This window comes from Ciconia boyciana, chromosome 2 (genome assembly GCF_034638445.1).
Source record: "Ciconia boyciana chromosome 2, ASM3463844v1, whole genome shotgun sequence".
NCBI classification, from domain to species: Eukaryota; Metazoa; Chordata; class Aves; order Ciconiiformes; family Ciconiidae; genus Ciconia; species Ciconia boyciana.
The window spans coordinates 67675461-67702879 of NC_132935.1; the positions used below are offsets into that span (position 1 = coordinate 67675461).

A 27419-nucleotide genomic window follows, 5' to 3' on the forward strand; every position below is an offset into this window, starting at 1 on the left:
ATGATTCCATAGTCAGAGAAAAAAAGAAGCTGTCCCAGAGATGACCATTTACAACAGCTGAACATTCTGATTTTATTATTTTAATTCACAGAATGTTCTGCACTTTGAAAACAAACAAACAAAACAAAAAAATATGTTTCTATTTTCTGTATTACAGGAACAGAGTTCAGAATTTCGTATCAACTAAAAGATGTTTTTACTGATCAAGTTCATCTTCGTTAAGCAGGCATTAACATTGTCCCTATTATAGAGTAAATGAGCTGTAAGCGCTCTGGTTCCATCTCTGCTTCTGACAAGAACATATTTAGAGGCATTCTAGAAATTCTTCACAATTTCTTTAAAGCAGCATGTTGTGTTTTAATTTCTTTAATTGTCATTGAACTGTTTTCATTCCTCTGTCTGTTCGTAGAACAAAACTAATGAATTTTGTTGCTGCTTTCTTTGTTACCTTATTTTTATGGCATCTTGCATTCCATGATATGAAGATGTGAAACCATGAGGATGAGGATTCTCAGTTCCATCCAGATCTCAAAAAAAATGTAAGTTAACATTAAAAGGTTCATTTACCATCTGGCCCCAGCGTGTCTATATTATACCAGCATTTGGCTGCAAAGCTGAAGAGCTTTAATTAGAACCACTGAATGCCACCCAACGTCACAAGCAGGAAGCAAATTTTAATTACACAATTTAATTTTAAAAAAAAAATTGTTTTCCAAGCACACTAATTTGTAACCATACAAAACATTTTTCATCATCCTGCAAAAGTAGTAGTCATTAATATATAGACCTTTACATCCAGTCAAAAACACTACTACTTTAGCTGGAAAAAAGTTCATGTTAAAAGAGCCTGAATTGAAAGACAGCATAAGCCAGCTTTCATTTCATTTGCATACTGGTGGTATAAGAGAAGACAAAAGATACTTTCACTACCGCATCAGCGCCTCTTAACCACAGTCTGGTTAGATGTCTTGGGGCATATCCCTGAATTTGCAGACATAGCCAACCTCTGTTGACTTTGCTCAAGCTTCCAACTATCTAGGCTCCCTAAATTGCCTATAATCCAGGAACTTCTCAACTCAGAACTAGACTGACAGCACTGACTTTTTATTATTATTTTTAATCCTTACTTAAAAACATATGTGCAACCTATTCATAATCCTTATATGGGAAGGGATTGTCGATTATGATAGCTTTTGAGTCAGGCCCAGCAGCCACAGGGAATAACTTCCAAGTATTTGTTGTAGGATGAATTTGTACTGCTGGCTGCAGTAGTTCATTCTGTTGATAACTCTTTGTAAAAGAACCAACAATAAGAAAAGATCAGACTGTCAATGTACGGTATTTGAAGATATTTAGAAAAACAAGTTACCTGTTTTAAAAGCATGTTTTAACATGGAAAGAAAGAACATGAGCATTACAACCTTTCCACAAATATAGAAATTTCAGCTACATGGATAAATAAATAACAAGAATCTCAAAACCAAGTTATTAATTTAATTAAAGTAACACAGTACAAAATTTGAACATAGCAAAATCAGCTACACTGAGTTCATATGAAGTAAAACAACAATCTGAAACTTACAGAAAGTAAACATTGCCGTATTAACTCTATTAACTACCATGTCACTGTGTGCTGCCATTGCTTGGTCTTCTCAGAGTTCCACTTTCAGTCAGGATCCTTATAACATTCGGAATATCAATTCCTTAGTTAAAGGCAAACAAACAAACAAAACCAGAAAATAAGTGGTTTGATACTAAAATACATTTAAAAGCACAAGTTATACTGAAATATTTAGATGCTGACATGAGTTTGGATCTTTTCTTATTAAATGAAAAATACCATAACCGTTAACAATCAGAATGTGCCTGGATACTATAACTGTATATTGCTATGAACAGCTGTACTGGTTCAGTTAAAGGGTCTGTCTTGCCCCTCTACTCTGTCTCTGACAGCTAATAATCAGGAAAGCAAGACCAGAAATGCTTGATTTTATCACTCTAACAGTAAGTCAAAGTGTCTTCTTCTGAACACAAGCAAGAAGGCCACGTTGCTGTGATGAAACTAATGCCCATGATGTTAGGAGGGGGAGAGGAGAAGTAGAAGAAACACAGGGACTGCTTAAGTGGTAATAATAAACATTCAGCACCCATAACCAAATGCTAACGGAAGAGTAAGAGCAGGACAAGTGTGCCTGATGCTTGGTGGGGTGTGGGAATAGTATGTCCTCCCCATCTCAGGTCATCTCGGGCTCAGGAAACTTTCCAAGTCTTATATGGCAAACTTTTCAGTAGTCCTCTTCCAAACACTTGCCCAGTCTGGCCCAGACAGCAAAAACAAGGACACATGTAATATTTTTGTATCCATGGTATCCTTTTGCTAGGAGTTCCATAAATCATCCACCTACTACTGCATGAAGAACCATCTCTTTTTGTCCATTTCAAAGGTGGACTCCCACACTACTCCAAGTTTATGGATCAAAAGAGATAGGAAATAATAGAATCCTGTCTGTCATCGCCATCCACTCATGATTTTACTGATCTTTGTTATAGTATCTCAGTCATCTCTTTTCCAGGCCAAAGAGTCCTAGCTTTCTTTTGCTTCTTATTTGGAAGATATTCCCATATTTTGTTACCTTTTGCAGCAATAAAGTCCTTTATCTGAAATAAGGGAAACAGAAATATAGGCCCTATGCCTGATACAGGTAAAGCATGAGTTTATGCAATAGCAAAATGATGACTCCCATATCTTGCTTTCCATTCTTTCCTTAATTCCTTGTATTCGACATATTCTTTGGACTGATAAGTTGGTATTTCCACTGATTTGATGAGGAGCTTTTGAAATTCATCGGTCGACTGATACTTTAAACTGTTTTGAATTTGACAAAATTTTGTCATCCAGATACTTATCCCTTTTTCCAGGTCATTTATGAAGATACTAAACAGCCCAGGTCTTAAGCACAGGCCCACAGTTCTCTACTGGAACCTCTTTTCATTGTAAAAAGTAATTGCCCATTTGCTATCTCTTTATTATTTAAACAATGCAAGGATTTCCCTATTTTCCCACAGCCAGTTAGTTCCCTTAAAGCCTCTGATGAGGGTACCTATCAAAAGCTTATTGGAATTCCAAACAGACTATATGAACTGGATCACCTTTATCTGACTCCTTTGCTGACCCCTTTCAGACAACTCCAGAAAGTCTGTAAGGAAGGATTTCTTATTGCAAAAGTCATATTCATTCCCTCCCAACCACTCTAAGCAGATCATATTTTTCCAGGTGTCCACTAATTCCTACCTTGTTTTTCTGAACAGTTTCTATTCACCAGTCCAATAGAAGCTGGCAGTTTCAAAGATCATCTGGAATCCTGTACTGGTTTTGGCTGGGATGGAGTTAACTTTCTTCATAGCAGCCTGTATGGTGCTGTGTTTTGTATTTGTGGCCAAAAGAGTGCTGATAACACACCACTGTTTTGGCTGTTGCCAAAGGCTGCTTGCACAGTGTCAAGGCTTTCTCTTTTTCCCACACTACATCTTCACAGTGATTAGGCAGGGGATGGGAAAAAGACTGGTAGGGGACACAGCTGGGACACCTGACCCAAACTGTCCAAAGGAATATCCATACATCATGTTCAGCAATAAAAACTGGGGAGGCAAAGGGGTGGGGTTGGCTTTCAAGGCAGCTGTTGCTCAGAGACTGGCTGGGCATCAGTCTACTTGTGGGAAGTGCTGAGCGATTGTCTTTGCATCACTTGTTCCCCCCACCCCTTCCCTTCCCTTATTAAACTGGCTTTATCATGACCCACGAGTTTTCTCACTTTTGTTCTTCCTATTCTCTTCCCTGTCCAGCTGCCAGGGGTTGGGGGGCAGTGAGCAAGCAGCTGTGTTCAACACACAACAAAATCCTAAAAAAAGAGAAATATACATAAAAGAGAACCACATTTGCCACCCACAAATTTCCAGGTTCCAAAGGAAGCTTTATGGGAGAAATCACTACTATCAGGAACTTAACCATTTTGTTCTGGAGGTCCCTAGGACCAGGTGGAAGAGTTATAACAGTTTGCTACTTTCATGGTTTTATGTTGTCAATTTGTTCCAGAGCTTCCATTCCAAACAGATACTCTGCTGAGCTGTTGGCGTGCATGTGCACGCACACATGCCCAAGGAGTGATTATGGCACGGATTGCAGTCTCTCCAGTTTCTTCCACAGTGAGCACTCAGCCAAAGAATATCTTAAGCTTCTCTACAATGTGCTCATCTTCAGTGTTCTTTTTTTACCCTGATGATCCTTAAACACACTCTGAGAAGCTTAGAAATGTACCCGGAAGCTTCTGAAGAAAGGGCAGCAGTTGGCTGGAGAGGTGGGAAGGTTTAGTAGCTGAAACTTACAAGCGAAAGAAAGACTACGTGTCTCTGATTCATTATTATTTCTATGTTACTGTGCAAGTACAGTTCCTTCAGGAATCAATAAGTAAAAATTTCTTTGCTGTTGGCATTCCCAAAACCAGTATTTCACCAGTTATATCACAGACAAAAGATTCTCCTTTTTTCTAATTACAATATGCTTGATTTTAGTTTACTACCTCTCACCATGTAAATGTTACTATGCACAAGTGAGAAAAGAATTTAAAAAGAAATTCAGCAATTATTAACACCTTCATGGGAAGGCAGCCATTTTGAATTCCCATTCCTAAACTGGATCCTGCAAAAGTTAAAGGGGGGGGAAAAAAAAAAGTCTCTTCAGCCCTCCTTAATACCTCAAAGTTCTTTGACCCATATAGTCCTTAGTATTTCACAGAGCTAACAAAATTGTGTTATGTATATTTTTATATATATGTGTTTGTGTGTATGCATGTATATGCGAATTACCTCTGAAAGCTGGGTTTGCTGCTGCTATTTTGTGTAGAGTAGCAGTGACTTCCTCAACATTCATATTTCTTACACTGTTCAAAAATTCAGTAGTGATGTTGTTATCATATGCTGTTTCCGAAGAGCCAGTTGAAAAGTTTTGGAGTTCGTCTTCTTCATTTACTGATAAGGACTGCTTAGCTGATCGGCTGCTTGAATAGTCTTAAAGAAGAGAAATATTGTTTTTCAGTAAGAGAAGATTCTGAAGAGTCTTCATTACTTATTTCTCCAAATAGGGCTTTTCAAAACAAGCACTTCCAGTCAGGCACAGCAGCATTGCTGGTAAGGTTCACATCTGACTTCACTACATTTTCATACAACTGAGAGTCAGGAATGCTTTCCATTTACAGAAAATCGTGGAGAAACAAGGGTGGGGAGGTGGGTGAAAGCTATTTCCATTATGCTTACAAAAAGGAACTAAGAGTTCCAAGTCTCATATATTGTAGGCCATTGCAATTTTTGTTATTAGCATTGTATTAATTGAGGTCTTCAAAAGCTAAGCTTCCTAGAAAAAAAGAAAATTGAAACTGCACAGAAAACAAAAAAACCATACAATAAAGCTTCACTAGTATTCTGGGTATTTTTCCTCTCCAAGCATAGGATTATACTTCCTACACTTGAGAAAAAAATAACCATTTGTTTATATCAAGAAGGAAATGACCTCAAAGAAATCCAAGATTCTTTGAAAAAAATTGATCAGAAGTACTGAGGCCAAGTAGCTGCAATATTCAGATATTAAAAAGAATTTTCCATCCTATACAATATAATTTTGCTTCCACTAGCATCTTGATTGCAGTAGACCTGCACTAAGCCTCTTCTCCACTAAGAAGGGAAAGAAATGGGGGAAAAAAAAAAAGTCAGAGTTAAACTTTGAAAGCCTCCTTAGAAACAGTTGCCTAACCCAAACACAGTTAAGTCGGATGAATGTTTATGAATAGTCTGCCCTTTCTAACATTTGTAGAGGATGGGAAAAAAAACCCCAAACTATTAATTTACGCTACTTGACCTTGGCTTTGTTCTGCTCGTAAGCCCTGCTTTTACAGAAGCAGAAAAAAAAAAGCTTACTAAAATTTATGCAAGGTTCAGTGTTAAGATTAAAGCACATTCAAGATTGCAATGCTAACGTTACCAGTATCAGAGTCACTAATATCTGCTGAAGTCAGGTCAGACTGTTCTGTGGAATGTTCCAATGCTTCTTCTCCATTATATTCAGTATCTAAGATGTCCTGAGTTTGAAAAAAGTTGTGTTCAGAATTTCATCAAGACAACCTCTTAAAATGACAAACTACAACATTTTTAATGACTACAAAACACATACAAGACCAGTATTTCTGCTACCAAATCTGAAAAATCAAATATTTCTTTGAAAATCATACAGCTGGTAATGAACTTCCATGCACACACTGCTCATGGTATCTCTCTACATCTGAAAAAGCACTGTATTAGGCCAAGAAGTGATACTTATAGAGCCTAATTCTCAACCTGTCAGGTCTAAAAGGAAGCACTGTACACTCAGAATAAAAGATTTAGTTAAAAAATTACCAGTTGAAAGACCACAGTTTAGAATAATAATAAAAAAAAATTTCTACAACTAGTAGGCTAGAAGTTACTTCAGTTAGAACTTGATTGTTTTGTAACATGTCAGATTTTGCTCTCTTTCCATATAAATAAAACAACAAAATCATATATGGAAAACCCACCAGGAATAAGGTGAAACTAAGCTTAATGAGCAAGTTAAAAGCAGTAAATAATTAATGAGAACTATAAGCATGGAATTTATCGTGGAGAAGTACTGCCTTTACGGCAGAAAGAAACCAATAGAGGGAAGATGGAATAGGGGGAACAAATATAAACTTTATAATAAAGTCCTGAATTAAGAAAGGCTTTTGAAGACAAAAGGAAAAAAAAAAAAAAGAAACTTTTTTCTTGAAGTGTCACCTCTGTGATTCTCTCCAGATTTTTGGCTTGTACTTACCCGCATTTGGCATTATCCACTTAAGCTCACCCTTTAAATAAAAAAGTAGTTAAGTAGCTGTAGTAGTAGGATTAGCTGTTGTGGTGAATGAGAAGTCTGTTCAATACTGACAATTCTCCAAGAAATGTTGGGAGGGCTAAGAAATAATGTTTCCTATGGCAAATACATTGAATGGGTCACCAACAAGAGGAAAGTTCCTACCATCCCTGCTGACAATGGGGGAATGAACGAAAAATCATTCCAAGCGTGGAAACTGTGGAGATTATGGTGTAATGGAACGTAAACTGGAGGTATAGGGAACGCAAGTGGCAACCACAGCACCCTCAAAGTACTCCTCAGAACACCTCCATACTATGCCCATGCAAAGACAAGTAAGTCAGTTAAAAGCAATAGCAGAGAGGGGGAAAACTGGGTTTCTAATAGTGTGGGAAGAAAGAGACCTCAAAAGGGAACCATCCAAAGAGTAAGACCAAAAAAAAAGTTGTATAAGAACGAAAATTAATGTCAATAATGTTTGATTACATGGTGAATGAAGTGAAGGCTGGGAAAGGAAATGGGATACAGAACAAGAGTGTCAGGGAGGTCAGCAGAGATGAGAAAAGCTTATGTTCGAATTGAAAAGGGGCAAAAAGAGCAGAAAAACTTAAATGTAAAGAAAAGTATCTAAGGGGAATAAGAGACAAGATGATTTTTAGGTTCTATTAAAAAAAAACAAACCCAAGTACCTTTGAAGAGAAAGTATTAAGGCTCCTCAACAGAAAAACTGTTTATCCTATCATCACTACAAAAATTCAAGTATTTAATGGCCAAAACTTACAATACAGTCTCCACAGCAATTTTTTAAAAGTATAATTAAACTATCTATAATAAAAGTGCATAATCACAGGAATCTATAGATTTGCAGAACAAAACCAAAACAAAACGCAAATTACTTTTTTTGATGCAGCCTGCTGACGATACTCCACTAGTGCATCTGTAAGAGTCTGTGTAACTTTTAGGATAAATGAAGCGTCATCTTCATTCAGTATCTCAAAACTTTGCTAGGAAAAAAAAACAAAACCAAACAACAACACACAATAATAAAAATCTTCCCTCTGAAAGATTAAAGTATCATAATGTATAAACAAAACCTGCAGGAACCTCATTTTTTATGTCTCTATCCTTCTGTCAGACATAGCTGAAGTTACAAAGCAAATAAAGTTTTTAGTTTTAATCCCATAAATTGGGGGGGAAGGGAGGGCAGAAAATGGAAGGGGATCCTAACAGAAGGAAGCTGCAGCTACCCAATACAATCTCCTGAAAAGGAACAACTCAAGAATACGCCTGGAAATACATACAGGAAAATGCTTTTCCTTAAGTATTTTGGTGTCTTCCCAAGATACCTGCATACAAATGAACATGTACAATTTCCCTGAGGCAACATAGTCATAACCCATTTCTCTAGAAAGTAGCAAAAATCCAGAACACTACTGAATGTGAAAATATACACCACCTTGCCTTATACTAACCTCCTTCTTCCCAAAAAGCCTAAGGAAAAAGCAAGTCTTTGAAACTCTGAAGCTCTAGTAGGGGAGCAAGCTCTAGTGCTAACAGTCCTCCCAAAAAGAGCTATATGCATCATCATCTTGTCTATACTAATAAAGTTCTTCTGCTGAAAACACTTCCACTGGGCACAATGTAACAGAACTGCAGGCCTGTCCTAACAATTCAAAGTCTTCTGGCTTAGAAACAAACACCTTTAAACACTCCAGACAATGGAAAAAAGTAATAAAAAACTAGCATTAAATTCACATGTGACAGCATAACAGGGATTACATTATATTTTTAAAACTAATAGTATTTATCTTTACTGGTTTGCACAAGTTATATTTAAAGAAGATCTTGTCAAAAACTAGGTGGAAAAAGAAGATTAAACTTGGGCAAGGGTATCTCTGCTATCAGGTAATAAAAGAAATACAATTATTTTAATGACAAAGCTGAGCACACTGATTTTCACCATTAAAAAAAGTATACACTATGGATAATTATTGAAGAACTGGGATTATTCCAGGATATGAACAGCAAGTCCAGAAAAGATACTTGTAAAATTACTTTCCACTACATAAGCAGCCTTTTGAATCCAACAACAATAGAAACACATAATGCAGCTTTTAAAAAAAATGACTGTAGATGCTAATATTAAACAATTTTCAAATTTTCCAAAACAGAACATTGTTCCAATCACATTCCCAACAGTCCTCTTTTGTTCTTGGAGGACAATCATACTAAACAAGGGGATGCCTCACAACAAATTCAAGATTTATTAGCAAGGTGCAATTTTTACACCTAATAATTCCCCATTAAAAAGGGGAGAAGATTTTATGATAGTCAATAGTGCTTAAATTACCATGCAGTAGCTGAGTCACAGCAACTATCAGTAAAGATTTGCATACAGTTTGTCACTGATGCTTTTAATAAAATCACTATTTCTGTATGCAAGACCACAGATGTTGTTAATACATCTGACAACTGGCAACTGCTAGTTTTCCACTCTTATTGATTGTATCTCTGCTGTGAATGTGTACATAATGCATATTTTCAACAACTGAATAGAACTCAGGTGTTCTGCCACTTACTTTACAAAGGGAATAGGTGGGGGTTTTTTAGTTTGGGGTTTTTTTGTATTTTTTTTTCTTGAAGTATACAGCTTGTATTTTATTTCTTAAAAATTGCTTCTTTCCTTTCTGCATATCTCAGATATTTTTCTTCATTCTGCTTCCTTCCATTATTGAATTACATCTTTCTAAATTCCTCATTTGAAGATGATAGACCAATTACAAAAGAAAGGAAAAAAAAAATTTTAAAAGTCACTTTACTTAAGCATGTAGTTCAGGAGTGGAGTTAAGCTAGAGTTGAGAAAAATGCATTAATTTTCAATGCAAGTCATTCCTCTGACGGTAAACCAGTACTTTGGCAAAAACCCTGTCTAGAAACTTTAGAATGAATAGATATATTATAAATTCAGTGATATTAATTTTATTCTGAATCCTAGCTTCTGACAAAATATGTTGTTAGATTAGCAGACTGCCTACATTTTGGCTTTCATGTTACTTGCTACATTTTAAACTTAGTAATTCTGTGATTTTTTTTTCCTTCAAAAATTACTTTGCAAAGTAGGATTTAACACTCACCAAATAACCCAACAGTTCTTCTTGGCTAGTGAATTCTTCAGTATTTGCTGTAAATTCTTGCTGTTCAATATTAAAAAAAAAAAGTCCAGAGATCTATTATGTGCAGTAATTATAACTACAACTAAACAGTAATTATTATTATGGTTATTCTAGATTCTTGCTCTAATTAAATAGCGTGTGCTTGTATGAAATGTGTACATGTGTTTTCATGACAAAGTAGGAAAAAACCTTGTTCTTAATAGTTTTGCTTAGTAACTTGTAGCTAATTTATTGTCAATAATATTATTAATTTGAATAACCAAAAGCAAACACCATTGCCAGTCATATATTAATGTAATTATTTCCCCAACTATTTGTAAACTGGAGCAACCCATTAACGGAAAAACATTCACCTCAACTCCGTCGTTTTCTTCCTGCGATTGTTTATTGGTCTCACACCTTAAGATAGAATAAATAAATAGATAAAACAGTATACAGTTGGTTGATCTATCAAAAATGTGTAGTCAGTCAATGACTGATAAACAGTTTAAATTCCTGACACACTACTTCTACAGTAGTTCCGACACACTCTGAAAGGTCACATATTATTTCCTTGCAGAAATCCCAGTGGTCCCAGATATCATAGTAAAAAAATATTTATGAGGGGTTTTTTAGTGTGATTAGCCAGTACATAAGTTCTAAAACCCAGAGTTAAGAAAAAAGTTTGACATTGATAGTAAAAGCTGGAAGATTTTTGTATGCATTGCAGAAAGACAAGCCCCCTAATTACAGTATGATTTTTATCAGCACTTCACAAATTTGCCTTTACAAAAACTCAGCTATAAAAAGAAGTATTTTACAATGTAGCCACAGAGATACTGGGCATACAAAGGTTCACATGACTAAAAGTTACTAACCCATATTTGCACTGTTGTGCAACTACAACTAGTATCAATGCGTTCCATCCCTTTGCAAGCCCAGGAACCAGGGCTGAGAGTGGTGTGTTTTTGGTTTGTTTTTCTTTTTTTTTAAATTAACCAAAACCATATGACTGCCATGCCTAAGCCCTCCTCTTTCTTGAAATCTTTCTTTGGAATCAAAACTGTAGTACAAGCAGATAATACATTTAATGAACTCAAAATAATTTACATCTTCAGATGACCGTCTGTGCAGAACTTCAGTACAAAGAAATTAGGAGTAATAGAAAGTCTCAGACTGATATTGCAGAATCTTTAAGTGGAAACATCATTTGACTGTTTGCTGTCAGTGAGAATCTGATCTTATTCCTTTTAAGAAACCATATCTTGAGTTCAGATCTCTCAGAAGTCTCACAAAAATAAACAGTAAAAGAACAAGCTGAAGTCCTAATTTAGTAACTAACTTCCAAATCAGTTTCTTGCTGAAACACCTGGCTGCTTATAGTTACCCAGGATCTATCTGAACAAGTGGATTAAAAGAAAAACATTAAGTGATTTTCCAAAGGATGCTGCTCTTAAAACTTAAAGTACAGAACTGCACAATGAGGATCAGTTTCAGGTAGAAATAGACAGCAACATTTCCAGATGTGAATGTCTGAGCTTTTATTAGTTCCCTATTTTTGATGCTTTCATAAACTAGTTCACTCTCCAGATTAAGAACTGTTACAGTTATTTGAAAGCCAGACAAATGAACACAAAGATCCATAAACCTGGACTTGAATCTGGTTTCAATTAATCCTTTTCCTTAATGGTAGCCCCATAGAGAGGCAGAAGTCCTACAAAAAGACATTTCAGGAACAAGAAAATGTATCCTTTTACTGGATAACAGTAAACAAGCAAAAGGTGTTAGCCCTCCATGTCTGGGAGAGATACTACCAGTTTAAAGTTAAGAAACACTCCAAGAGAATGTCATTAGAGCAAAACCAAAGAACTAATTGCTGGAACCAAAGTCTTATGTTTGGGTTGATGTGTGTATTATATCCCTTATCGAATGCTTTCCTGTGGTTCCTAGCGTTGCACAAAGATGACTGATGTTGGAGATATTCCCCTCACACAAAGGCTGATAGTTCAACCTAAATTCACAATACTGTTATTAATAAAGATGTTTACAAACAGCATGCACAGTTTCACCATTTTAGAACCACACACAATACTTATTGTTCCTCCATGAAATCTTTTGTAAAGATGAACCCCAGTTGTTACAGCTATTTACTGGTTATCTTTTCCTTCTAAAATCAGTTCATATACCACCGTAATTATCTGACTTGAAGCCATACTAGAGGGTTTCATTAAACCACAAGGGAATGTTCTTTTTGAACTTGTAGTACATGAGGATTATTACTTAAGGATAACACAGTTAAATATAAAAACTAGTTGCATCTAGAGCAAAATCTGAGGTCACTTTACATACACCAGGTTTTCTGTTGATGAAAGAGGTTTACAGCTGAGCACAATTTCAGAAGACAAGCATTTTACTACTATAGCATGCCTTTCTTCGTCACAGCATACTCTGTGCAAATCCAGCATAGACAGTTATCATCTACATTTTCCTTTGAGTAAATTTAAAGGGGTATGGGGGTTTTTTTTTGTTTGTTTTACTTTTGTGAGTTGTTGCCTTTGCTGCCTTCTTCAGTCTTGCTGCCTTTGCTGCTTTCAATAGCCTTATTAGGTTCAACCTTCTCATCTGGTTTTGCCTGTTCTTTCTGACTTTCTTGCTCCTCTTGAACACTCTTTTCATCTAAAACATCAAAATCAGTATATTTAGTAATGGTTTTCCAATATTTTAATTTAAAAGTATTCTTTGCTTAGAATATTTTTTTAAATATAACATCAATAAAACCTGAAGGTGAAAGTAAGGTATCTTGTGAAGAAATAAAATAAAAACTGAACCTAAAAATCAAATATTTGATTCAGCCATGAAGCACAAGTTTGTATTTCTGATCAGAAATATTCTGAATTAGAATAATTATAATGCATTTAGATAGAACCCTAATCTCATCTTTGACATTAAGTCTACAACCAAGCAGCAACTTCTAATGTTTCTTCAGTTACATGGTGTTCACTGATTTTTATATTTAATTCTGGTTTTGTTTTCAAGAAAATAAACATTAGTCAAATACTTTAGATGTCGTTCAAAAAAAAAAAATCTATCCAATCTATTTCCTTTTTATTCTCCTTGTGCTCTAAACAAACAGTCTGGCATGCAGCTGTTCCCATTTTTTTTCCTGACACCGAAGAACAGTTTATATGCCCAAAAAGAGTCTGTGCCTTCCGCTAAAACTATGCATAGTAAAATTTTCTAATTATGAATCTTGTCTTGTTTCTGTTCTAATGTATCCAGCAACGTTAAGTAAAACTGGACTGCTTTCTTTGCAAACACTGGGATTATTCTTTTCTCTGCCACAGACCCCAAACCCATCCACACACTGCGCAAATTCACCTTCTATAGCAGAACATAACTATAGAAGCTATAAACAGGCACATACAGAGTAAATAATTCATGCATTGGTGAAAGTTTAAAAAAAATTAATAAAAAAAACCATTTTTCTCTTACCTTGAATAGGGTCTGGCATTCCATCCTTATTTTTACAGTCTGTTTTTTCTTCATTACTAAGTGACATATCCACATGCTGAACTTTAGCTTTTGAAGGGCTGTCATCTGTATTAGGATCTAAACAAACATGCTTGAAATGTAGCACAATGGACATTATCTTGATAGAGGAGGGTTCTAAAACTGCACTTCAATTTCAACTAGCTCTGTTTCTGTGCACTATTAGTTACAAACTTTAATTTTATAAGCATTATTATGTGGAAGCATATTAAATATAAACTACAAATTAATAACAAAGTTTTAAATATTTTATAACCTAGTTATAATTACATACATAAATTTCTTAAAAGATGTAAATATTATAAATATAGCAGAATGCCACATAGCCATGTGCAAAATTAGACACATTAATCAATAGGTTACAGTCAAGAAACGTAATTTGAATAGGATTCAACCTATTTCAAAACACTTTCCTAGATTCAAAACAGCTATCTTTCCTCTTCAGAGTATGACAATGCTAATCTAGATCATTATAGAAATAATCTTCTCATTGCTTCTATTGAGCTATTTTAAGACACCATTTACATACTAATACGCATTAAAATTAAGTACATTAGTTTTAATTAAAATCTTTATTTTTCATACAGGTCTGGGAATGAGGGTCTCATAGCAATTTTTAGCTATTTCCAAAAGTGGCATGCAGTTGTACTGTCTGTCCATCTGGATGACATTGTACTACAATGAGTTTTGAAAGATTAAGCTGAGTGGAGAAGTCTCACAGATACCATGTTCCTACAATTTTGTGAGTATCAATGGCTAGTAAAACAGGAAGTTTTCTTCCCCAGGTAAGAGATATAGCTACACTTTAAGAATTCTCCCTGGCTTTCTGGGCTGCAAATTAAATACACGCACAGAGCTCCAACCTGCTCCTTTTGCCCAGTTAACCAAAATGCTCATGAGTAGTTGGCACTGCAGAGACTACAGCAGTTACCAGATAAAAAGAAATCATAGGTAAAGGATACTGGGAAGCGAGGGGGACTGGGATGGAAAGAGGGAGAGAGAACAAAGCCATATAAAACAGGTCTCTCTAGTTATGTTGCCCATGGAAGAACTTGTTCATCCATCAAATTTTCAACATAAACTGTACAAAACGCAGTTTAGAACATAAGCACACACTACAATGACTGACCAAATCTTTCAATTTGCCCTTAAATCAAGCTGATTCAGATCAAAGGGAGTTTACCCAAATTAGAAATGTACAATTTACATCCCACTGAGCACACTTACATTCTTGCCATCTCCTCCTCATCATCGGAGCATCTGTAACAACCTAAAAATAAAACCCATTTATGTTAGCTATTTTGTGGATAAAATTATTCCACAGGTATTTCATCGGAGTTAAATATTTTATTTTTTAACAATATACAACCAGTCGTGTTAAACACATAAGTGTAAATCCCTGAATGGATATTCAAAAAGTCAGTCAGTTACCTGGACACTTATTTACCACAACTAAATTTTTGTTAGAGCTTAAAAAAAAAAAAAATCAAATAGCTGGTTTCAGAAACTATAGCAGTAAAATTAAACCAGGTTATGCACGTTCTATTTAAAAGTTCCTTAAATCAAGGATGGATTTGCTACGGATGTAGTGAAACTGTTCCTAGAAAAACAAAACAGTCTACAAAATATAGATGGAATTAATTATTTCTATATCCATGAACATAAACCTCAAGTAAAATGTACAGTCTTGAGTCAAGAAGAAATTTGAATTAAGTAGGTCAAAAGAAGAAGTTGCTGCCAATAGTCAGTTTTGTTTTTCTTTTTAAGCAGAGGTTAAAGATGAAGGATATGCAGACAGATTGAATTTGATGATCTGAAATCTCTCCCTTCTAGAGCATTCACTCTAGAAGAAAGGCTTGATCTTCAATATTCCCATACTTTTTTAATCAAAGAAGAGTAGGATCAGTACAGGTTCTCATCCTTGAGCCTAGCTGTGATAGTACCGCACAGAAACAAACACGGGTCTTTTTTCAGATGGGCAGGACATAACGAGCTTAAATACAGTAACATTGTGAACTCCACTTTGAAATGAGACATAGCCTCTGCACATTAAGTAGCATTAGCAAGAGATCTTGCCAAGAAACACTGCTTAACAAGCAGAAGGTTGACAGATATTGAAATTGATGGAGAAAAATTTAACGTATACCATAAAGAACACTAAGCACCTGAGTAAGCTTGTCATCAATCAGAGTGGTAAGGTACACCTCAAGAAGAAACTTTGCCAATATCCTGCCCAGATAAAGGTGGTAAACATTTCTAAATACTATTGTGGTGTAAATATCAACAGAAAGCAATATGAAGAGACCTTCATAAGAACATGCTTCTAAGGGTGCAGCTCCCCAAGAATTTAAGCTTGTGGTGCTCCTGTGATCCCATGGCATTGCTGATAATCTCATACCTACCTGCAAATTTCCACACTTCCCTCTGTACTAGCAGAATTTTTACCTGGCTCCTCCAAGAATTGCCACAAGGTGCTAACAAAGCAGAAACTAATTCAGAAAAGTCATAGTTTCCTAGCAACAATGAAACAAGTTATTTTACACATACACACCCCCAGCTGGGAATTGATTAAATATTAATATAGATATTTTGTGTTATTTGTGCACTCTAGAGTCATATTTCATTTACTCAGGTAGCATGAGTATTATTTCAAACAAGAGAAATACTTATGATGGGAGTGACCAATGGGAAATTGTGTCCAGACTAACCCTGGAAAAATTATTAAGATGACAAAAAGCACTTGCAATAAAGGTTAAAAAGGCAAGCTTTTCCTACCATCCAAAGCAGATCTGCCCACCATAACAGAAATTACTTACTTTTTTTTTTTTCAAATAAATATAAAACTTCTGGAATTCTTAAAGAAATGTACCTTTATTTGTTTTCTTCCTTCTTTCTTCTCAATTGTTAATGCAACTTGCCTAACTTTTCTGTTCAGTTCGGAGCCTTTACCCTTAACTTCATCAGATTCTGCTATCTCAGGATAATGTTGTTTCTAGAAAAAAAGGAAATGCAAATCCTGAAGTCACACTTTATCCTACGCAACTCTTTCCAGATCTAGCACAGATAATAATAATGGGAAATAAATCAACTTTTACAAATACATAGCAGAACTTATTAAAACAATTGTGTATAGAATCACAGAATAATTTAGGGGACTGAAGCCAAATCTTCTGCTCAAAACAGGGTTGGCACTGAACACTGAACTGGTTGCACAGTGCTTTGTCCACTCCGGTCTTAAAAACCTGTGAATACAGAGATTCCCCCATCTCTCTGGGCAACCTGCTCCAATGCTTTACTGCCCTCACAGTGAAAAACTTCTTCCTTATATCAAGTACGAAACTCCCCTGTTTGAATTTATGTTACTGCCATGCACCTCCATAAAGGGCCTGATTCTGCCTTCTTAATAACTTTCCCTGAGGTCTTGGAGGGCTACTATTAGATCCCCCTGACACTTTTTCTTCTCCAGCCTGAACAAGCCCAATTACCTTAGCCTCTCCTCACAGGGCAAGTGCTTCAGCCCCCTGACCATCTTGGCAGCTCTCCACTGGATTTGCCCAATTTCATCAATAACTTCCTTGTCTGCAGTAGCACAAAACTGGACACAATATTCTAGATACAGCCTAACAAGTATCAAGAACAAGGGAATAATCACTTCACTTGATCTACTGGCTATACCCTTGTTAGTATGGCTCAGCTTGCTGTTAGCCTTTTTTGATGCCAAGGTACACTACTTATCTTAAGCTTCTTGTCCACCAGGACCCTCAGCTACCTTTCAGCAGAGCAAATTCCAGCCATTTAGTCTCCTGCCTGTCCCACTGCCTAGGGTTAATCCATCCCAGGTGCATGACTTAAGAGTTATCCTTCCTGAATTATTATATTTTATAGTATTTAAGAATATAACAGAGATGCAGTTTACAAGCATAAGATTCAGAATTGCAGGAAACAGTTCAAAGTAAACAAGAAATACAAGAGCTGAGAATATCAAAACCACCAATACAAGTCTCAATCAGCGTATACGTCTGAATTAATGACCAGAAACAGCATGATGTTTACAAAGGATATCATTGCAGACACATCGCAATACACCCAACAACAACATTAGCTCTCAAACTGCCTCAAAATGCCATACAGGCTTGACAACTTTCTATGACTTCAAGATACATGGGATATAATACCAACTTTGAACAGATATTTTATGGAAAGTATCAAAATACTTTTCAGAATATTGCTTTCTCAGTTTTGTTAAAGCCCGTCCTGAACAAATATATTCAAGTAAGCATTCAAAGACTGGACAGCCTCATTTCTCTAAACATACTGAAAAAAATAAACAGTTCAAAGCAAAATGTGTTTAAGCATTTGTGGGCTGACATGAACATTAAGAGCTTTGCAAATTTCCAGAAAACAAGCACAGAACTTACATGGCTTGTCCAGCCACAAAACTGGGAATAAAACTTTTTTTTCCCCTCATTCCAAGCCACAGCCTCTATCCAATACATATCACATTCATTTACAGTTATGTTCCTTTTAATCTAAAGCATCTGAAAGATGGAACAATTTCTTAATTGATCCAGTTCTTTAAGATAATACAAAATTTAGCCAAAAGCCTACTTCTAGTCAATTTTAGCTGCAGATTTCACTATTGGCATTACTGGTCAACCAAAACAGAATAAACTAGAAACTCAGTGTCAGCAATGGACAGGCATATACATTATTGATGAGAAGAACTTTAAATCTATTTATCACAGCATAAACCAAATTGCACGGTTGCAACAGAAACACACGCATTTTCACAAAGATTATGTAACACTTTTTTTTTTTAAATCATAATATGACTACCGAATTATCTACTTAAATTATTAAATTAAAAAAAAAAGCCAAAAAAATCTTTACTCTGAAAACTTACCAGGTATGCCAGTCTATGCTTGGAACCACAAACATGCATGAACATGTTACTCAGTCCTGTTTTACAGTGGCACAGTTGACATTCGTAGAGAAAAGGGAAATTGTCTTTTGAGCGGTATTCAATTATATAATTAAGTCCTGTATTGATAAAAAAAAAGTTAGGAAATTTGATGTTTGCTGAAACAAATAATCAGTGCTAGTTACAAAAGAGACATTAAAGGAAACTATTACTATTGCATGCCAAACATGTGAATCAAGATTTTCAGAATCATCATTATTTTGTTATTTTATCTATTGGGTGTCTAGACTTCCTCAACACCAAAGGTACAAAACTGAATTTCTTTAATGTGCCTTATGTTTACCACATAGAACTTGACAATTTTATTTTTAAAAATCACCTAAAAAATTAATAGCAATAATTACTTTGTAACTATTTAGAACAGAATGTATTTTAATATATGCCTTGTAGTTATTTTTCCTGTCCACTCCACTGTCCCGTCCACAGGATTGGCAGTTAAATTGCAAATAGTAACAATAATTTGAGTCAAAGTTCCTTTCTATCATATCACCTTAGACTTTCTAGAGCATACTTTCAACCTGTGGTATCTACCCTAATCAAAAATATTCCAGGCCAAATCCAATGATTTTGTCACTAGGACCAGTCACTTTCATACCATGCTATTAGGTACTCAATGTAAACTTAAGAATTTATTACACATCATCTAATTTTACATTTTAAAAAAATTACTCAATACTCTCTAAAGGTAAACATCACACAAGCAAACAATTACAGTATTAAAAACCCTCACCAAGTGCAGGTTCTGAATCTTTACACGTATTAAGCTGTTCTTCCAAGGTCTGTCCATGAAACCTCTCTGGCTCAGTTTGCACTGTAAGATAAAATCAATGTTATGTAATCCCACATCATCTATCTATCAATCAGTCTTCAAAGTCTCAAGTCACATCACAAAACCCTTCCAAAATGAAATTAACTGCTGAGTTTCACCTTTGGCTTAGAGAAAATATGCTGAGAAATTCACATTCAAGTGAATCCCTGCTCATACACAGCCCCACATCACAGATTAAGTCAGTTACTGAAAAACATTATCCCCCCAATCCTGTTTTCACTCTTTTTATAGCATTTTGTTTGCAAATATTGTCTTAAGTATTACTACAAAATGTTACTGCAGATGGAAAATACAATGAACAGAAATTAATTCCCAATGACCTGCTAAGGTCTAGACATCACTTGTAACACTGTACCTCAAAACATTTTCTTTCTCCCTCTTTTTTTTTTTTTTCATTAAAACATTCTTACCATAATCAGGAAGTTTTACAGGTGTTTTCACTTGCTCCCCTGAGCCACCTGCAGTTTTAACTAAATAAAAACAAACCAGAAATGGAAATAAAATTGTAAGTACAAACCCCAATTTGGTATGATAATGGATTTAAAAAAAAACTACAAACCCACAACTCTTTGAGCTTTTGCTGACATGAGAAAAATAAGCTATGTTTACTTTTGAACGTACTATTAGATTTTTTTGGCAAAAAATGGTCAAAAAACATTTACACCAAACAATAACAAAGTTATTTAACATCAGGCAATTCAACAAAACAGACAGAGGGAAGACCAACCGAGCCATTAGTTATCGCACAACATGGGTTCAAACACACATTACAAAATTAAATTATTAAACAGTGGCTTCAATTTTAAGCAATTTTGGCTGTAATTTAATTTATATAGAAGACAACCTTCAACAAGGGAAAAGCCTGACTGATTCACCATGGCGCAAGTATCTTTTATTCTATAATGAACAAAGCTTCATTTCATAGGTTTCAGGACTATTTTAATCCAATACATCACAGCAATTCAGTTTAAATCCACTGAACTTGAGGTGCTTAAACTGCTAGCCCACATGCTGCCTGCCAGGGCACCTGACTCAGCCCATAACCTCCCCATCCTTTTGAAAAGTTCTGCAGCTATCCTCTCCCCAGTCATATTTTTTTCTATCCACATACGGCTTGCAATAGGGCTGGGGCTGCAGAACCTTAAGAAAGGTAAGACAGATCATGTTACCACATAACATAATCTGCCATTGAGGAACCCAGAGAGAGAGAGACATGTGTACAAGATGAGATTCTGTGTCTGGGAGTGGAAGGCCAAGCGCACAAAGGAAGCAAGTTGCTATTCCTTGAATAGAGGCTTAATGCACTCACTATATGACAACAAGAAGAATAGAATTTCAGAACTTGAGAAAGCTCAGCATTTTACTACATGGTAATAAATAAATAAATAAATAAAGCAGTGCCTGAAACAATGCCAGCTAATGGTAAATTTGATTTTTTCATCTCTTAAATGCCCCTCAACCCTATTACTCTCCTGTTGCAAGAAATCTCTTACTAAAACATCAGATATTGATAAGAAGTTGAGCATAAGGCTTACAATAAACCCTAAATAGAAGGTGGGAGTCAGAAGGGTTCATCCTATACTACTGCATCAGAAAGAGTCACATACGCTTTGATTACAAAGATAATCTTCATGAAAACTTTTCTTGAGTGTTTAAGTTACAAACTATATTGTGTTGACAACTGATGAAGCTGCCAGCTCATTCCTGCCAATTAGATTTTACTTAATACTGGCTGCATTACCACCAATCTTCTGAAATTATCTTAATCAAACGATCAGAAGAGTAAAAGAAAAGAAATAAAGTGTTATGAAGATAAACCTACAAAGACTCTAACAACACTAATCATATTCTGGTCACTAGAACTCATCAAGTTTTTCAGTGGCCAACCAATCCTTTAAAAAAAAAAAAAGAAGAAATAAAAAGGCACGATGACTATCTGCCGATTCACCTCTAAACATTTCAGGGCATTCATTTCAGCAGCATCCAGCTGTTAAATATTTAAATTTGCTTTACTGTCCGTACAAAAATTCCCAGACTGGGTAGGTGCAATGACTATGTATACTTGGGCCACAACTTTCAAACCAAATTCTAGGAGCAGTGCACTGTAGAAACCTGTAAATACATTTTGGTGCATCATGAAACAGAAGTAGGAGAACAATTATGAACATAGTTAGACCTTCATTCCTTCTGGAACTAGACCAGTTCATAAAGACCTGGGGAAGGTTTAATGATATATTAAGCCTATTAAAAGTACTTTGCTTCAGCTAATTAAGATATTTTTAATAAGCTCTTTTAAAAAAGAAATAAGGTATATACAGAAAAAAGTATTTTACATGCTTTAAGAAGCATAGTTTTTTAAAATGTATTTTAAATCCTGAGGGTCTCTAAGGTCTTGAATTCTTTAAGGTTTCTCAAAACTTTAATGTAGGTGATTTGTTGTATTGTAACTAGTGCTTTTTAGTAAACTTTGCATACCTCTTGCTCATATTATTGATTGATTCCTGTAGGATTAAATAGTTATGTCATTAAAGAACACTAGACAGGTCTTAAAGCACAAGTCTTGAGAAAGTCTTTTTCTTGTTTCATAAACAACTACATTGGGGTGGGGAGAAAGGCGCATGTATAGAACAGAGTAGGAAGTAAGAAATCTTGTACTTACCAATGCCATGAGCTTTCAGTGCTTCTTCAACCTAAGTTTCCAAGTCATCAGCCAACAAGGAAGAAAGATAGACACTTAAGATTCAAAAAATAACAATGCAAACATTTTATTATTTCTAAAATAAATTAGATTAACACCAACACCACAGATTATCTCAGTTGAATAGATAATTACATGAAACTTGAAAGAGACATACATCTTTTTTCCTAGATTGTCTATGATTTAAGTAATTCCATTCTGCATTTATTAACAGCCACATATTCTCATGTATTGCCTTTACTAATCCAGAATACGAGACACAAAGTTGTAACAACATTTTCTGGCAGGACTAATGTACAAAACTAAGTTCTACTTTATTGCAGTAAACAAAATAGTAAAGCAACAAAACTAGCTAAATATCTGAAATTGCATGTTTTAACACTACATTAAAAATTAGATTTCAAGCCCGTATTCTATTGCTAAATAAATCTGTAAAATCTGACAAAAGGTGCATTCAAAAACTGATCTTACCGTCTTGTGTTTGAATCCAAGGAAGTGAGTCTGCAAGTTTAATGCAGAAGCACACCAGATTTTGCAAATCTAGGTTAAAGAGAAGTATTTCTATCATTGCACAAAAACCAACAGAAAAAAATACCACTGATATCAAAACAAAACAAATCTGCTATCAAAATGTCGGTATAGGTAAGTTCTACAACAGTACTATTCCTCCAAAGACAAACGAAAGCAGCCTCTGGAACTTTTCTTTATGAGGCTCCAAGACCACCCAAATACAGTGTAATGAAAAGGAATCTCCACATCACATAAAAATTCCAGATGTCTCCAGAACCCTGCAGCTATCTCATAGCATATTTCTGTGTGGATAAGTAAAGACAGATCCAAGATCTTCCTCACAAACTATTAACCAAGTTTGAACCAGAGGCAAGGCGTAATTGTAACAAGCCAGTACACCTGTCTAAGATGAGCCAGTTGTCCTCAGTGCTGCATCCAGACTAACACACTTCCTCTCATCAGTTTGGGGCCTGCCTCACTCACATGCATATGAAGTTTTCCAATCACAGCTGGTTTATGCCTGGGCTGGTTCAGACAGGAGCAGATGAGGTTTAAATTCATGTGAATGAACAAAGGTAGTCCAAATATTTTCTCCTTCTCTAAAAAAACCAAGATGCTTAAAACCAACAGGAATAAACCTGAGAATGAGATAAATTAGGATTTTTTTTTTCCGAACAGGAACTGCAGTTTTAAAAGAAATGCTTTTATTTATCCCATTTTAAATGAATGCTTTTATTTAGAAACATAGTATTATTAAAATTATTCATTCTAATAAGCTGGTTCCTGACACACATCCAAGTCAAACATGACAAAGACAGCAAAAGAAGTTCAACTCCAGTGCTATTTATCAATTTTGCTCAAGAGGAAAAAAAAAAAAAAGTCACACTTGGTTTAGTCCAACTTTGTTCTACCAAAATTATTTTGTATTAGTTACAATTTTCAGTAAGGAATACTTACATTGCAGTAGAAAGGGTTTACTTGCTTCTTTATCTCAGCTTCAGGGTCCATATTTGATCTTTAGATGATAAGGAAACTCTAGGAAAATTGCAAAAAGATTGCAAACTATTATTTTAGCTTCACAAAATCATTAATATTCTTGTTCCACCTATTTAAGGGTCACGCATATTCCAATTTTAATTTGTGCCTCACCTTCAGTTACATTCAACCTTTAAATCTCCAGGCTAATGACTATATTTTTAACTTGAGAGCAAAAGTACAGCGTGGAAAGAAACAATTCTTCTCCAAGAGTTTCCCTCAGGAAACACAGAGCCACCAGAAGATTACACACACCCTGAAACAAAACTAATGCGAAGTATTTCAAGCTTCCCCTTTCTTTCCTGGGATTGAAATGCGCGCATGGGCTGGGACAGATGACACACAGCGGCAACAGCCAGGCACGCAGAGCCCAAAGCATGCCTTTGTAACAAGAACACCACGGGGTTTTGTGAAGAAAAGCACACTCCCACTCCGGACCGCGGCGGCGGGCCCGAAGCTACAAACCCCACGCGAACAGAGGCGCCGAGAAAGCGAGCCGACCGCTGGGCCTTGTCGGAAAGTGGCCTTGCCGACACTTCCAGCTCTGCCGGGGAGGGGACGGACACCTGCTCCCGCGAGGAGCCGGGGAAACCGCCGGGCTGCCGCTGCACCCAACTTACCCCAGCCCAGCAGCAGGTAGCACCCGGAGGAGCCGAGGGAGCCGGCAACCCAGCGGCCGCCGACACTCCCCGCTGCCCGATCGGCTCCTTCCTACCGACCCACTTGGGGGGTGACCCTCCGCCGCACGAACCGCCGCCGCGGCTCCCCGCTTCTCCTCAGGCAACCGCGGAGGGGAGGGGACTGAGGGAGAGCCAACGCGCGCGCCTCCCGCCAGCCGCTCGCGCGCACCCGTCGTTACGCTCCCAACCGCCGCCGCCGGCGGGGCCCGGGGCGCACCGGGCGGGCAGGAACTGCGTCACGCTAGGCGTGGAAGGTGCGCGGGAGCCCGGCCGGCCCGTGGGACGGTACGGTAGCGAGGACCAGGAGCTCCGAGCCGGCGGGAGAGGACGGGTCGCGGCGGAGGAACGGAGGCAACGCCGGCCCGCCTCCCCCGGCCGCCGCTGGGGGCGCTGGCGCACACGCGCGTCGCTCCGCCGGGCGCTGTCGGAGGTAAAGCCCGAGCTGGCGTCTTTTGCCGCTGCACCGGGACGGACACACGGGCGGGGTCAGGAGCCCCACCCCGCTCCACACCGGGGCGCGGGAGGGGGATACGGGGTACCGCGCTAGCGACGTGTGACCCGGGAGCTCCGCCCGCGGGCCCGCGTCAGGTGCAGACGGGGCTGCCCACCCTCTTCGTGGCGGCCGTTGGGTGTTTGCGCGTCGCTCCCCAGAACACGCACACACGCTCGCTCACACACACACACACCACCCCCCCGCAGCGCCGCTGCACCTGAAGGCTCAGGGTCCCCCGCGACGGTTCCTCTCCGCAGCACGGCGGGCCCCGCCGCCCGGCCCTCCCGTGGGAGAGGCCGGTGCCGCGCCGCCTTTCCTCTGGAGAGGCGGAAATCCAGCGCGGGGTTTGCGGGGAGCTGAAGGAGTGCCGACGACCTGCCGGCGAGGAGGTGAGGGAGGCAGGCCCGGCCGCCCAGCGCGGGGGGGAGGAGGAGAGGGGAGGGGAGCCGAGCCGAGCCGGCGGCGCTCGGCGGCGCTTTGTTACGAGAAGGGAGAAACCCGGGGGCTGCAGGGTGGGGTTGTCCCCGCCGACACCGCAGAGCGCGGTCTCCGCGGGCGCTGGGTGACAGCGTGACCGTTTGCCGTTCCTCCTGCCGCGGTAGATGTCCCTGGATCCGCGCCTCAGCCGCAGCCTGCATGCCCGCCCTGGGTGGAGCGGTCTTCTTTGTCGAGCCGGGACCTGCTCTCCTTTCTCGCTCAAGCAGAAGAGGAGCTAGCGAGGAAATAAAAACAAGCTCGAGTTAATGTTTGAGAAGTTCGGGTGCAAGAGAGTCTGGTAGGATTCCTGTTTATGCGTATTTTTGATGCATTTCAGACAATCATTTGAAATAGCAACCTGCGTCCATTACCTTTCTTTGCACAAACTGCTTTGGATGTCCTCCATAGGTAGTGGGATGACCCGCTTAAAATATATCTCTCTGTGTGTGTATATAATGTAATATTGTAAATATTTTTAAAAAATACATTTGCGTGTATATGTATATAGAATTTGCCAGGAGAAATTTAGGCAAATTCCTGTGAATTTTACTAGTAGATTATTTTGTTCATTTGCTGAATGATCCATGATAACTATTAGTTTGTATTAAAACGGGGGGGGGGAAGCACCCAAAGAGTTTGGGTTTTTTTAATCTGATTATATGTATCACAATTTCCATATAGATCTCATTCATATTTGTAATATGCACCTAATTACCTAGTGATTTCAAGTCTCAGGGTAGACAGGATCAGGCCTGGAACACTCTGGTGGAAGCTCTGTGAGGAATACCTAACATTTGAGGAAGAAGGACACTGTTTACTGCTGGTTCTGTCATTCAAATGAAACATAAACCTGTTGTTGTGACTAGTTTGGGTCATTGCATTTCTGTGCCTTTCTTTCACCCTCAAACGCTGGATGAAAAGGACAGAATTATGATTGATTTCCAATGCTGTTAATTACTGACTATGCTTAAAGCTTCATCTGCAATTTAAGTTGGATAAATAAATTTTCTTTTTTTTCAATCCTTAACTATTTCTGGTAGTAATCCTGTTGGCACTGCTAAATGAATTCCATTTTCACACCACAAGTGACCACAGTTTGCTAGCAGACTATTTTCTTTGGGTTTGGTTAGTGTAACCTTAACATTTGGGTTAAGTCTTCCACCATAACTTTCTCTTTGCATTTTCTTATGCCTAAAAAAATATTTCAGGGGCAGAAAATGCTCACACATGCCAACCTGAAGTGTTGGGTTTTTTTCAAAATGGGCTTCTTTGCAACTGGTTGGAGTTTGGGTGTATGTTTAGGTGTGTGCAAGCAAAATAATACATACATACATATTTATGAACATATGTGCACTTCTTCACTTGTGTAATTTTTTTTCAAGATATTCTTCCAGCAGATCACAGCACATCCCTTATAGTCTTTACAAGAAGAATGCCACACAACATTTCAAAGTAAAAATGGGGAGTTGAGAGATATTTTTGTTATTTTAAAGCGATAAAGGTTTGTGTGAGAGGACAAGTACTGAGGACACTGCTTTGTCTTAAGGCAAGTTGTGAATTGAGCCATGCCAGGAGAAGATATTTAGGATAAAGTACTTCCTTACTGCACATGTCTTAGAGCCTGGGCACCTGTAAGAGTGGGAGAAGCCTTCCATTCTTTGTTTTTTAGAATTTAGTGTGCAACTGTCGTCATGTGCCTACACATTCCCAAATCAATCCTGTTTACTCTATGAGTTATACATAGTAAACTACTTCCATTTCAGCACAGATTCCTACATACTATATTATATCCTGGGCATACGTCCTGGAAGGATCTTTTAGCCTCGAAATGGAAATTGTTTGGGCTTGTGAGAGTCCTTTCTCATATTCTGCAGAGGAGCCAGTGGGCTGCCAGAAGGTGATTGATATGCATAAAGAAAAAGAGGTGAATATAAATATATGATGGTGTGTTGCTGCAACTCCTCAGTATTCTAAGTTCTCTGATATCTCAGAGTGCTTTCTGTTCACCTAATTGAAAATGAGCTTTAATATATTGAAGCAAGCAGGTTAAGCATGTAAGAGCTTGAAAAGAATCTTCAAGAACTCTCTTCTTCTGTGTAGTA

The 27419-nt window shown here is 37.6% G+C and overlaps 2 protein-coding genes across 10 annotated transcripts in view; one reads left to right on the plus strand and one right to left on the minus strand.

The window, feature by feature from the left end:
* On the minus strand, positions 1 to 25188 carry LOC140647825 (uncharacterized). 5 transcript variants are annotated; one of them, XM_072852895.1, is made up of 18 exons: positions 24288 to 24425; positions 23590 to 23667; positions 22594 to 22662; positions 22084 to 22114; positions 19835 to 19894; positions 19326 to 19406; positions 18518 to 18654; positions 16484 to 16606; positions 14842 to 14884; positions 13558 to 13674; positions 12603 to 12741; positions 10440 to 10485; positions 10048 to 10107; positions 7810 to 7917; positions 6032 to 6128; positions 4864 to 5064; positions 1583 to 1703; positions 1 to 527 (listed from the first exon to the last, which is right to left on the minus strand). In XM_072852895.1, the coding sequence occupies exons 2-17, from the start codon at positions 23638 to 23640 to the stop codon at positions 1624 to 1626; spliced, it is 1443 nt and encodes a 480-aa protein (XP_072708996.1). In that variant the 5' UTR covers positions 23641 to 23667; positions 24288 to 24425; the 3' UTR covers positions 1 to 527; positions 1583 to 1623. The 5 variants fall into 5 exon arrangements, with proteins under 5 accessions (XP_072708996.1, XP_072708997.1, XP_072708999.1 ...); XM_072852896.1 differs by lacking the exons at positions 1 to 527; positions 24288 to 24425 and adding an exon at positions 25058 to 25188 and having other exon boundaries at positions 1481 to 1703; XM_072852898.1 differs by lacking the exons at positions 1 to 527; positions 24288 to 24425 and adding an exon at positions 24565 to 24741 and having other exon boundaries at positions 1481 to 1703.
* The window catches only part of MSANTD3 (Myb/SANT DNA binding domain containing 3), a 13552-nt gene continuing 10743 nt past the window's right edge, over positions 24611 to 27419 (plus strand). For 2 of the 5 annotated variants that reach the window (XM_072852901.1, XM_072852903.1), the window contains exon 1: positions 25287 to 25615. The gene's annotated coding sequence lies outside the window, so the exon portion shown is untranslated. Of the gene's footprint in view, positions 24778 to 25089; positions 25230 to 25286; positions 25616 to 27419 lie in introns of those variants that run through there. The other 3 variants (XM_072852899.1, XM_072852900.1, XM_072852902.1) reach the window with 3 other exon arrangements.

Coding starts and splice junctions, on each gene's coding strand:
- LOC140647825 (XM_072852895.1), bottom strand. CDS start 23,640: ATGGACCCTGAAGCTGAGATAAAGAAGCAAGTAAACCCTTTCTACTGC. Junction 13,675..14,841: donor GAGGAGGAGATGGCAAGAAT/GTAAGTGTGCTC, acceptor ATGTTTGTTTAG/ATCCTAATACAGATGACAGC. Junction 5,065..6,031: donor TATTAGTGACTCTGATACTG/GTAACGTTAGCA, acceptor CTCTTCTTTAAG/ACTATTCAAGCAGCCGATCA.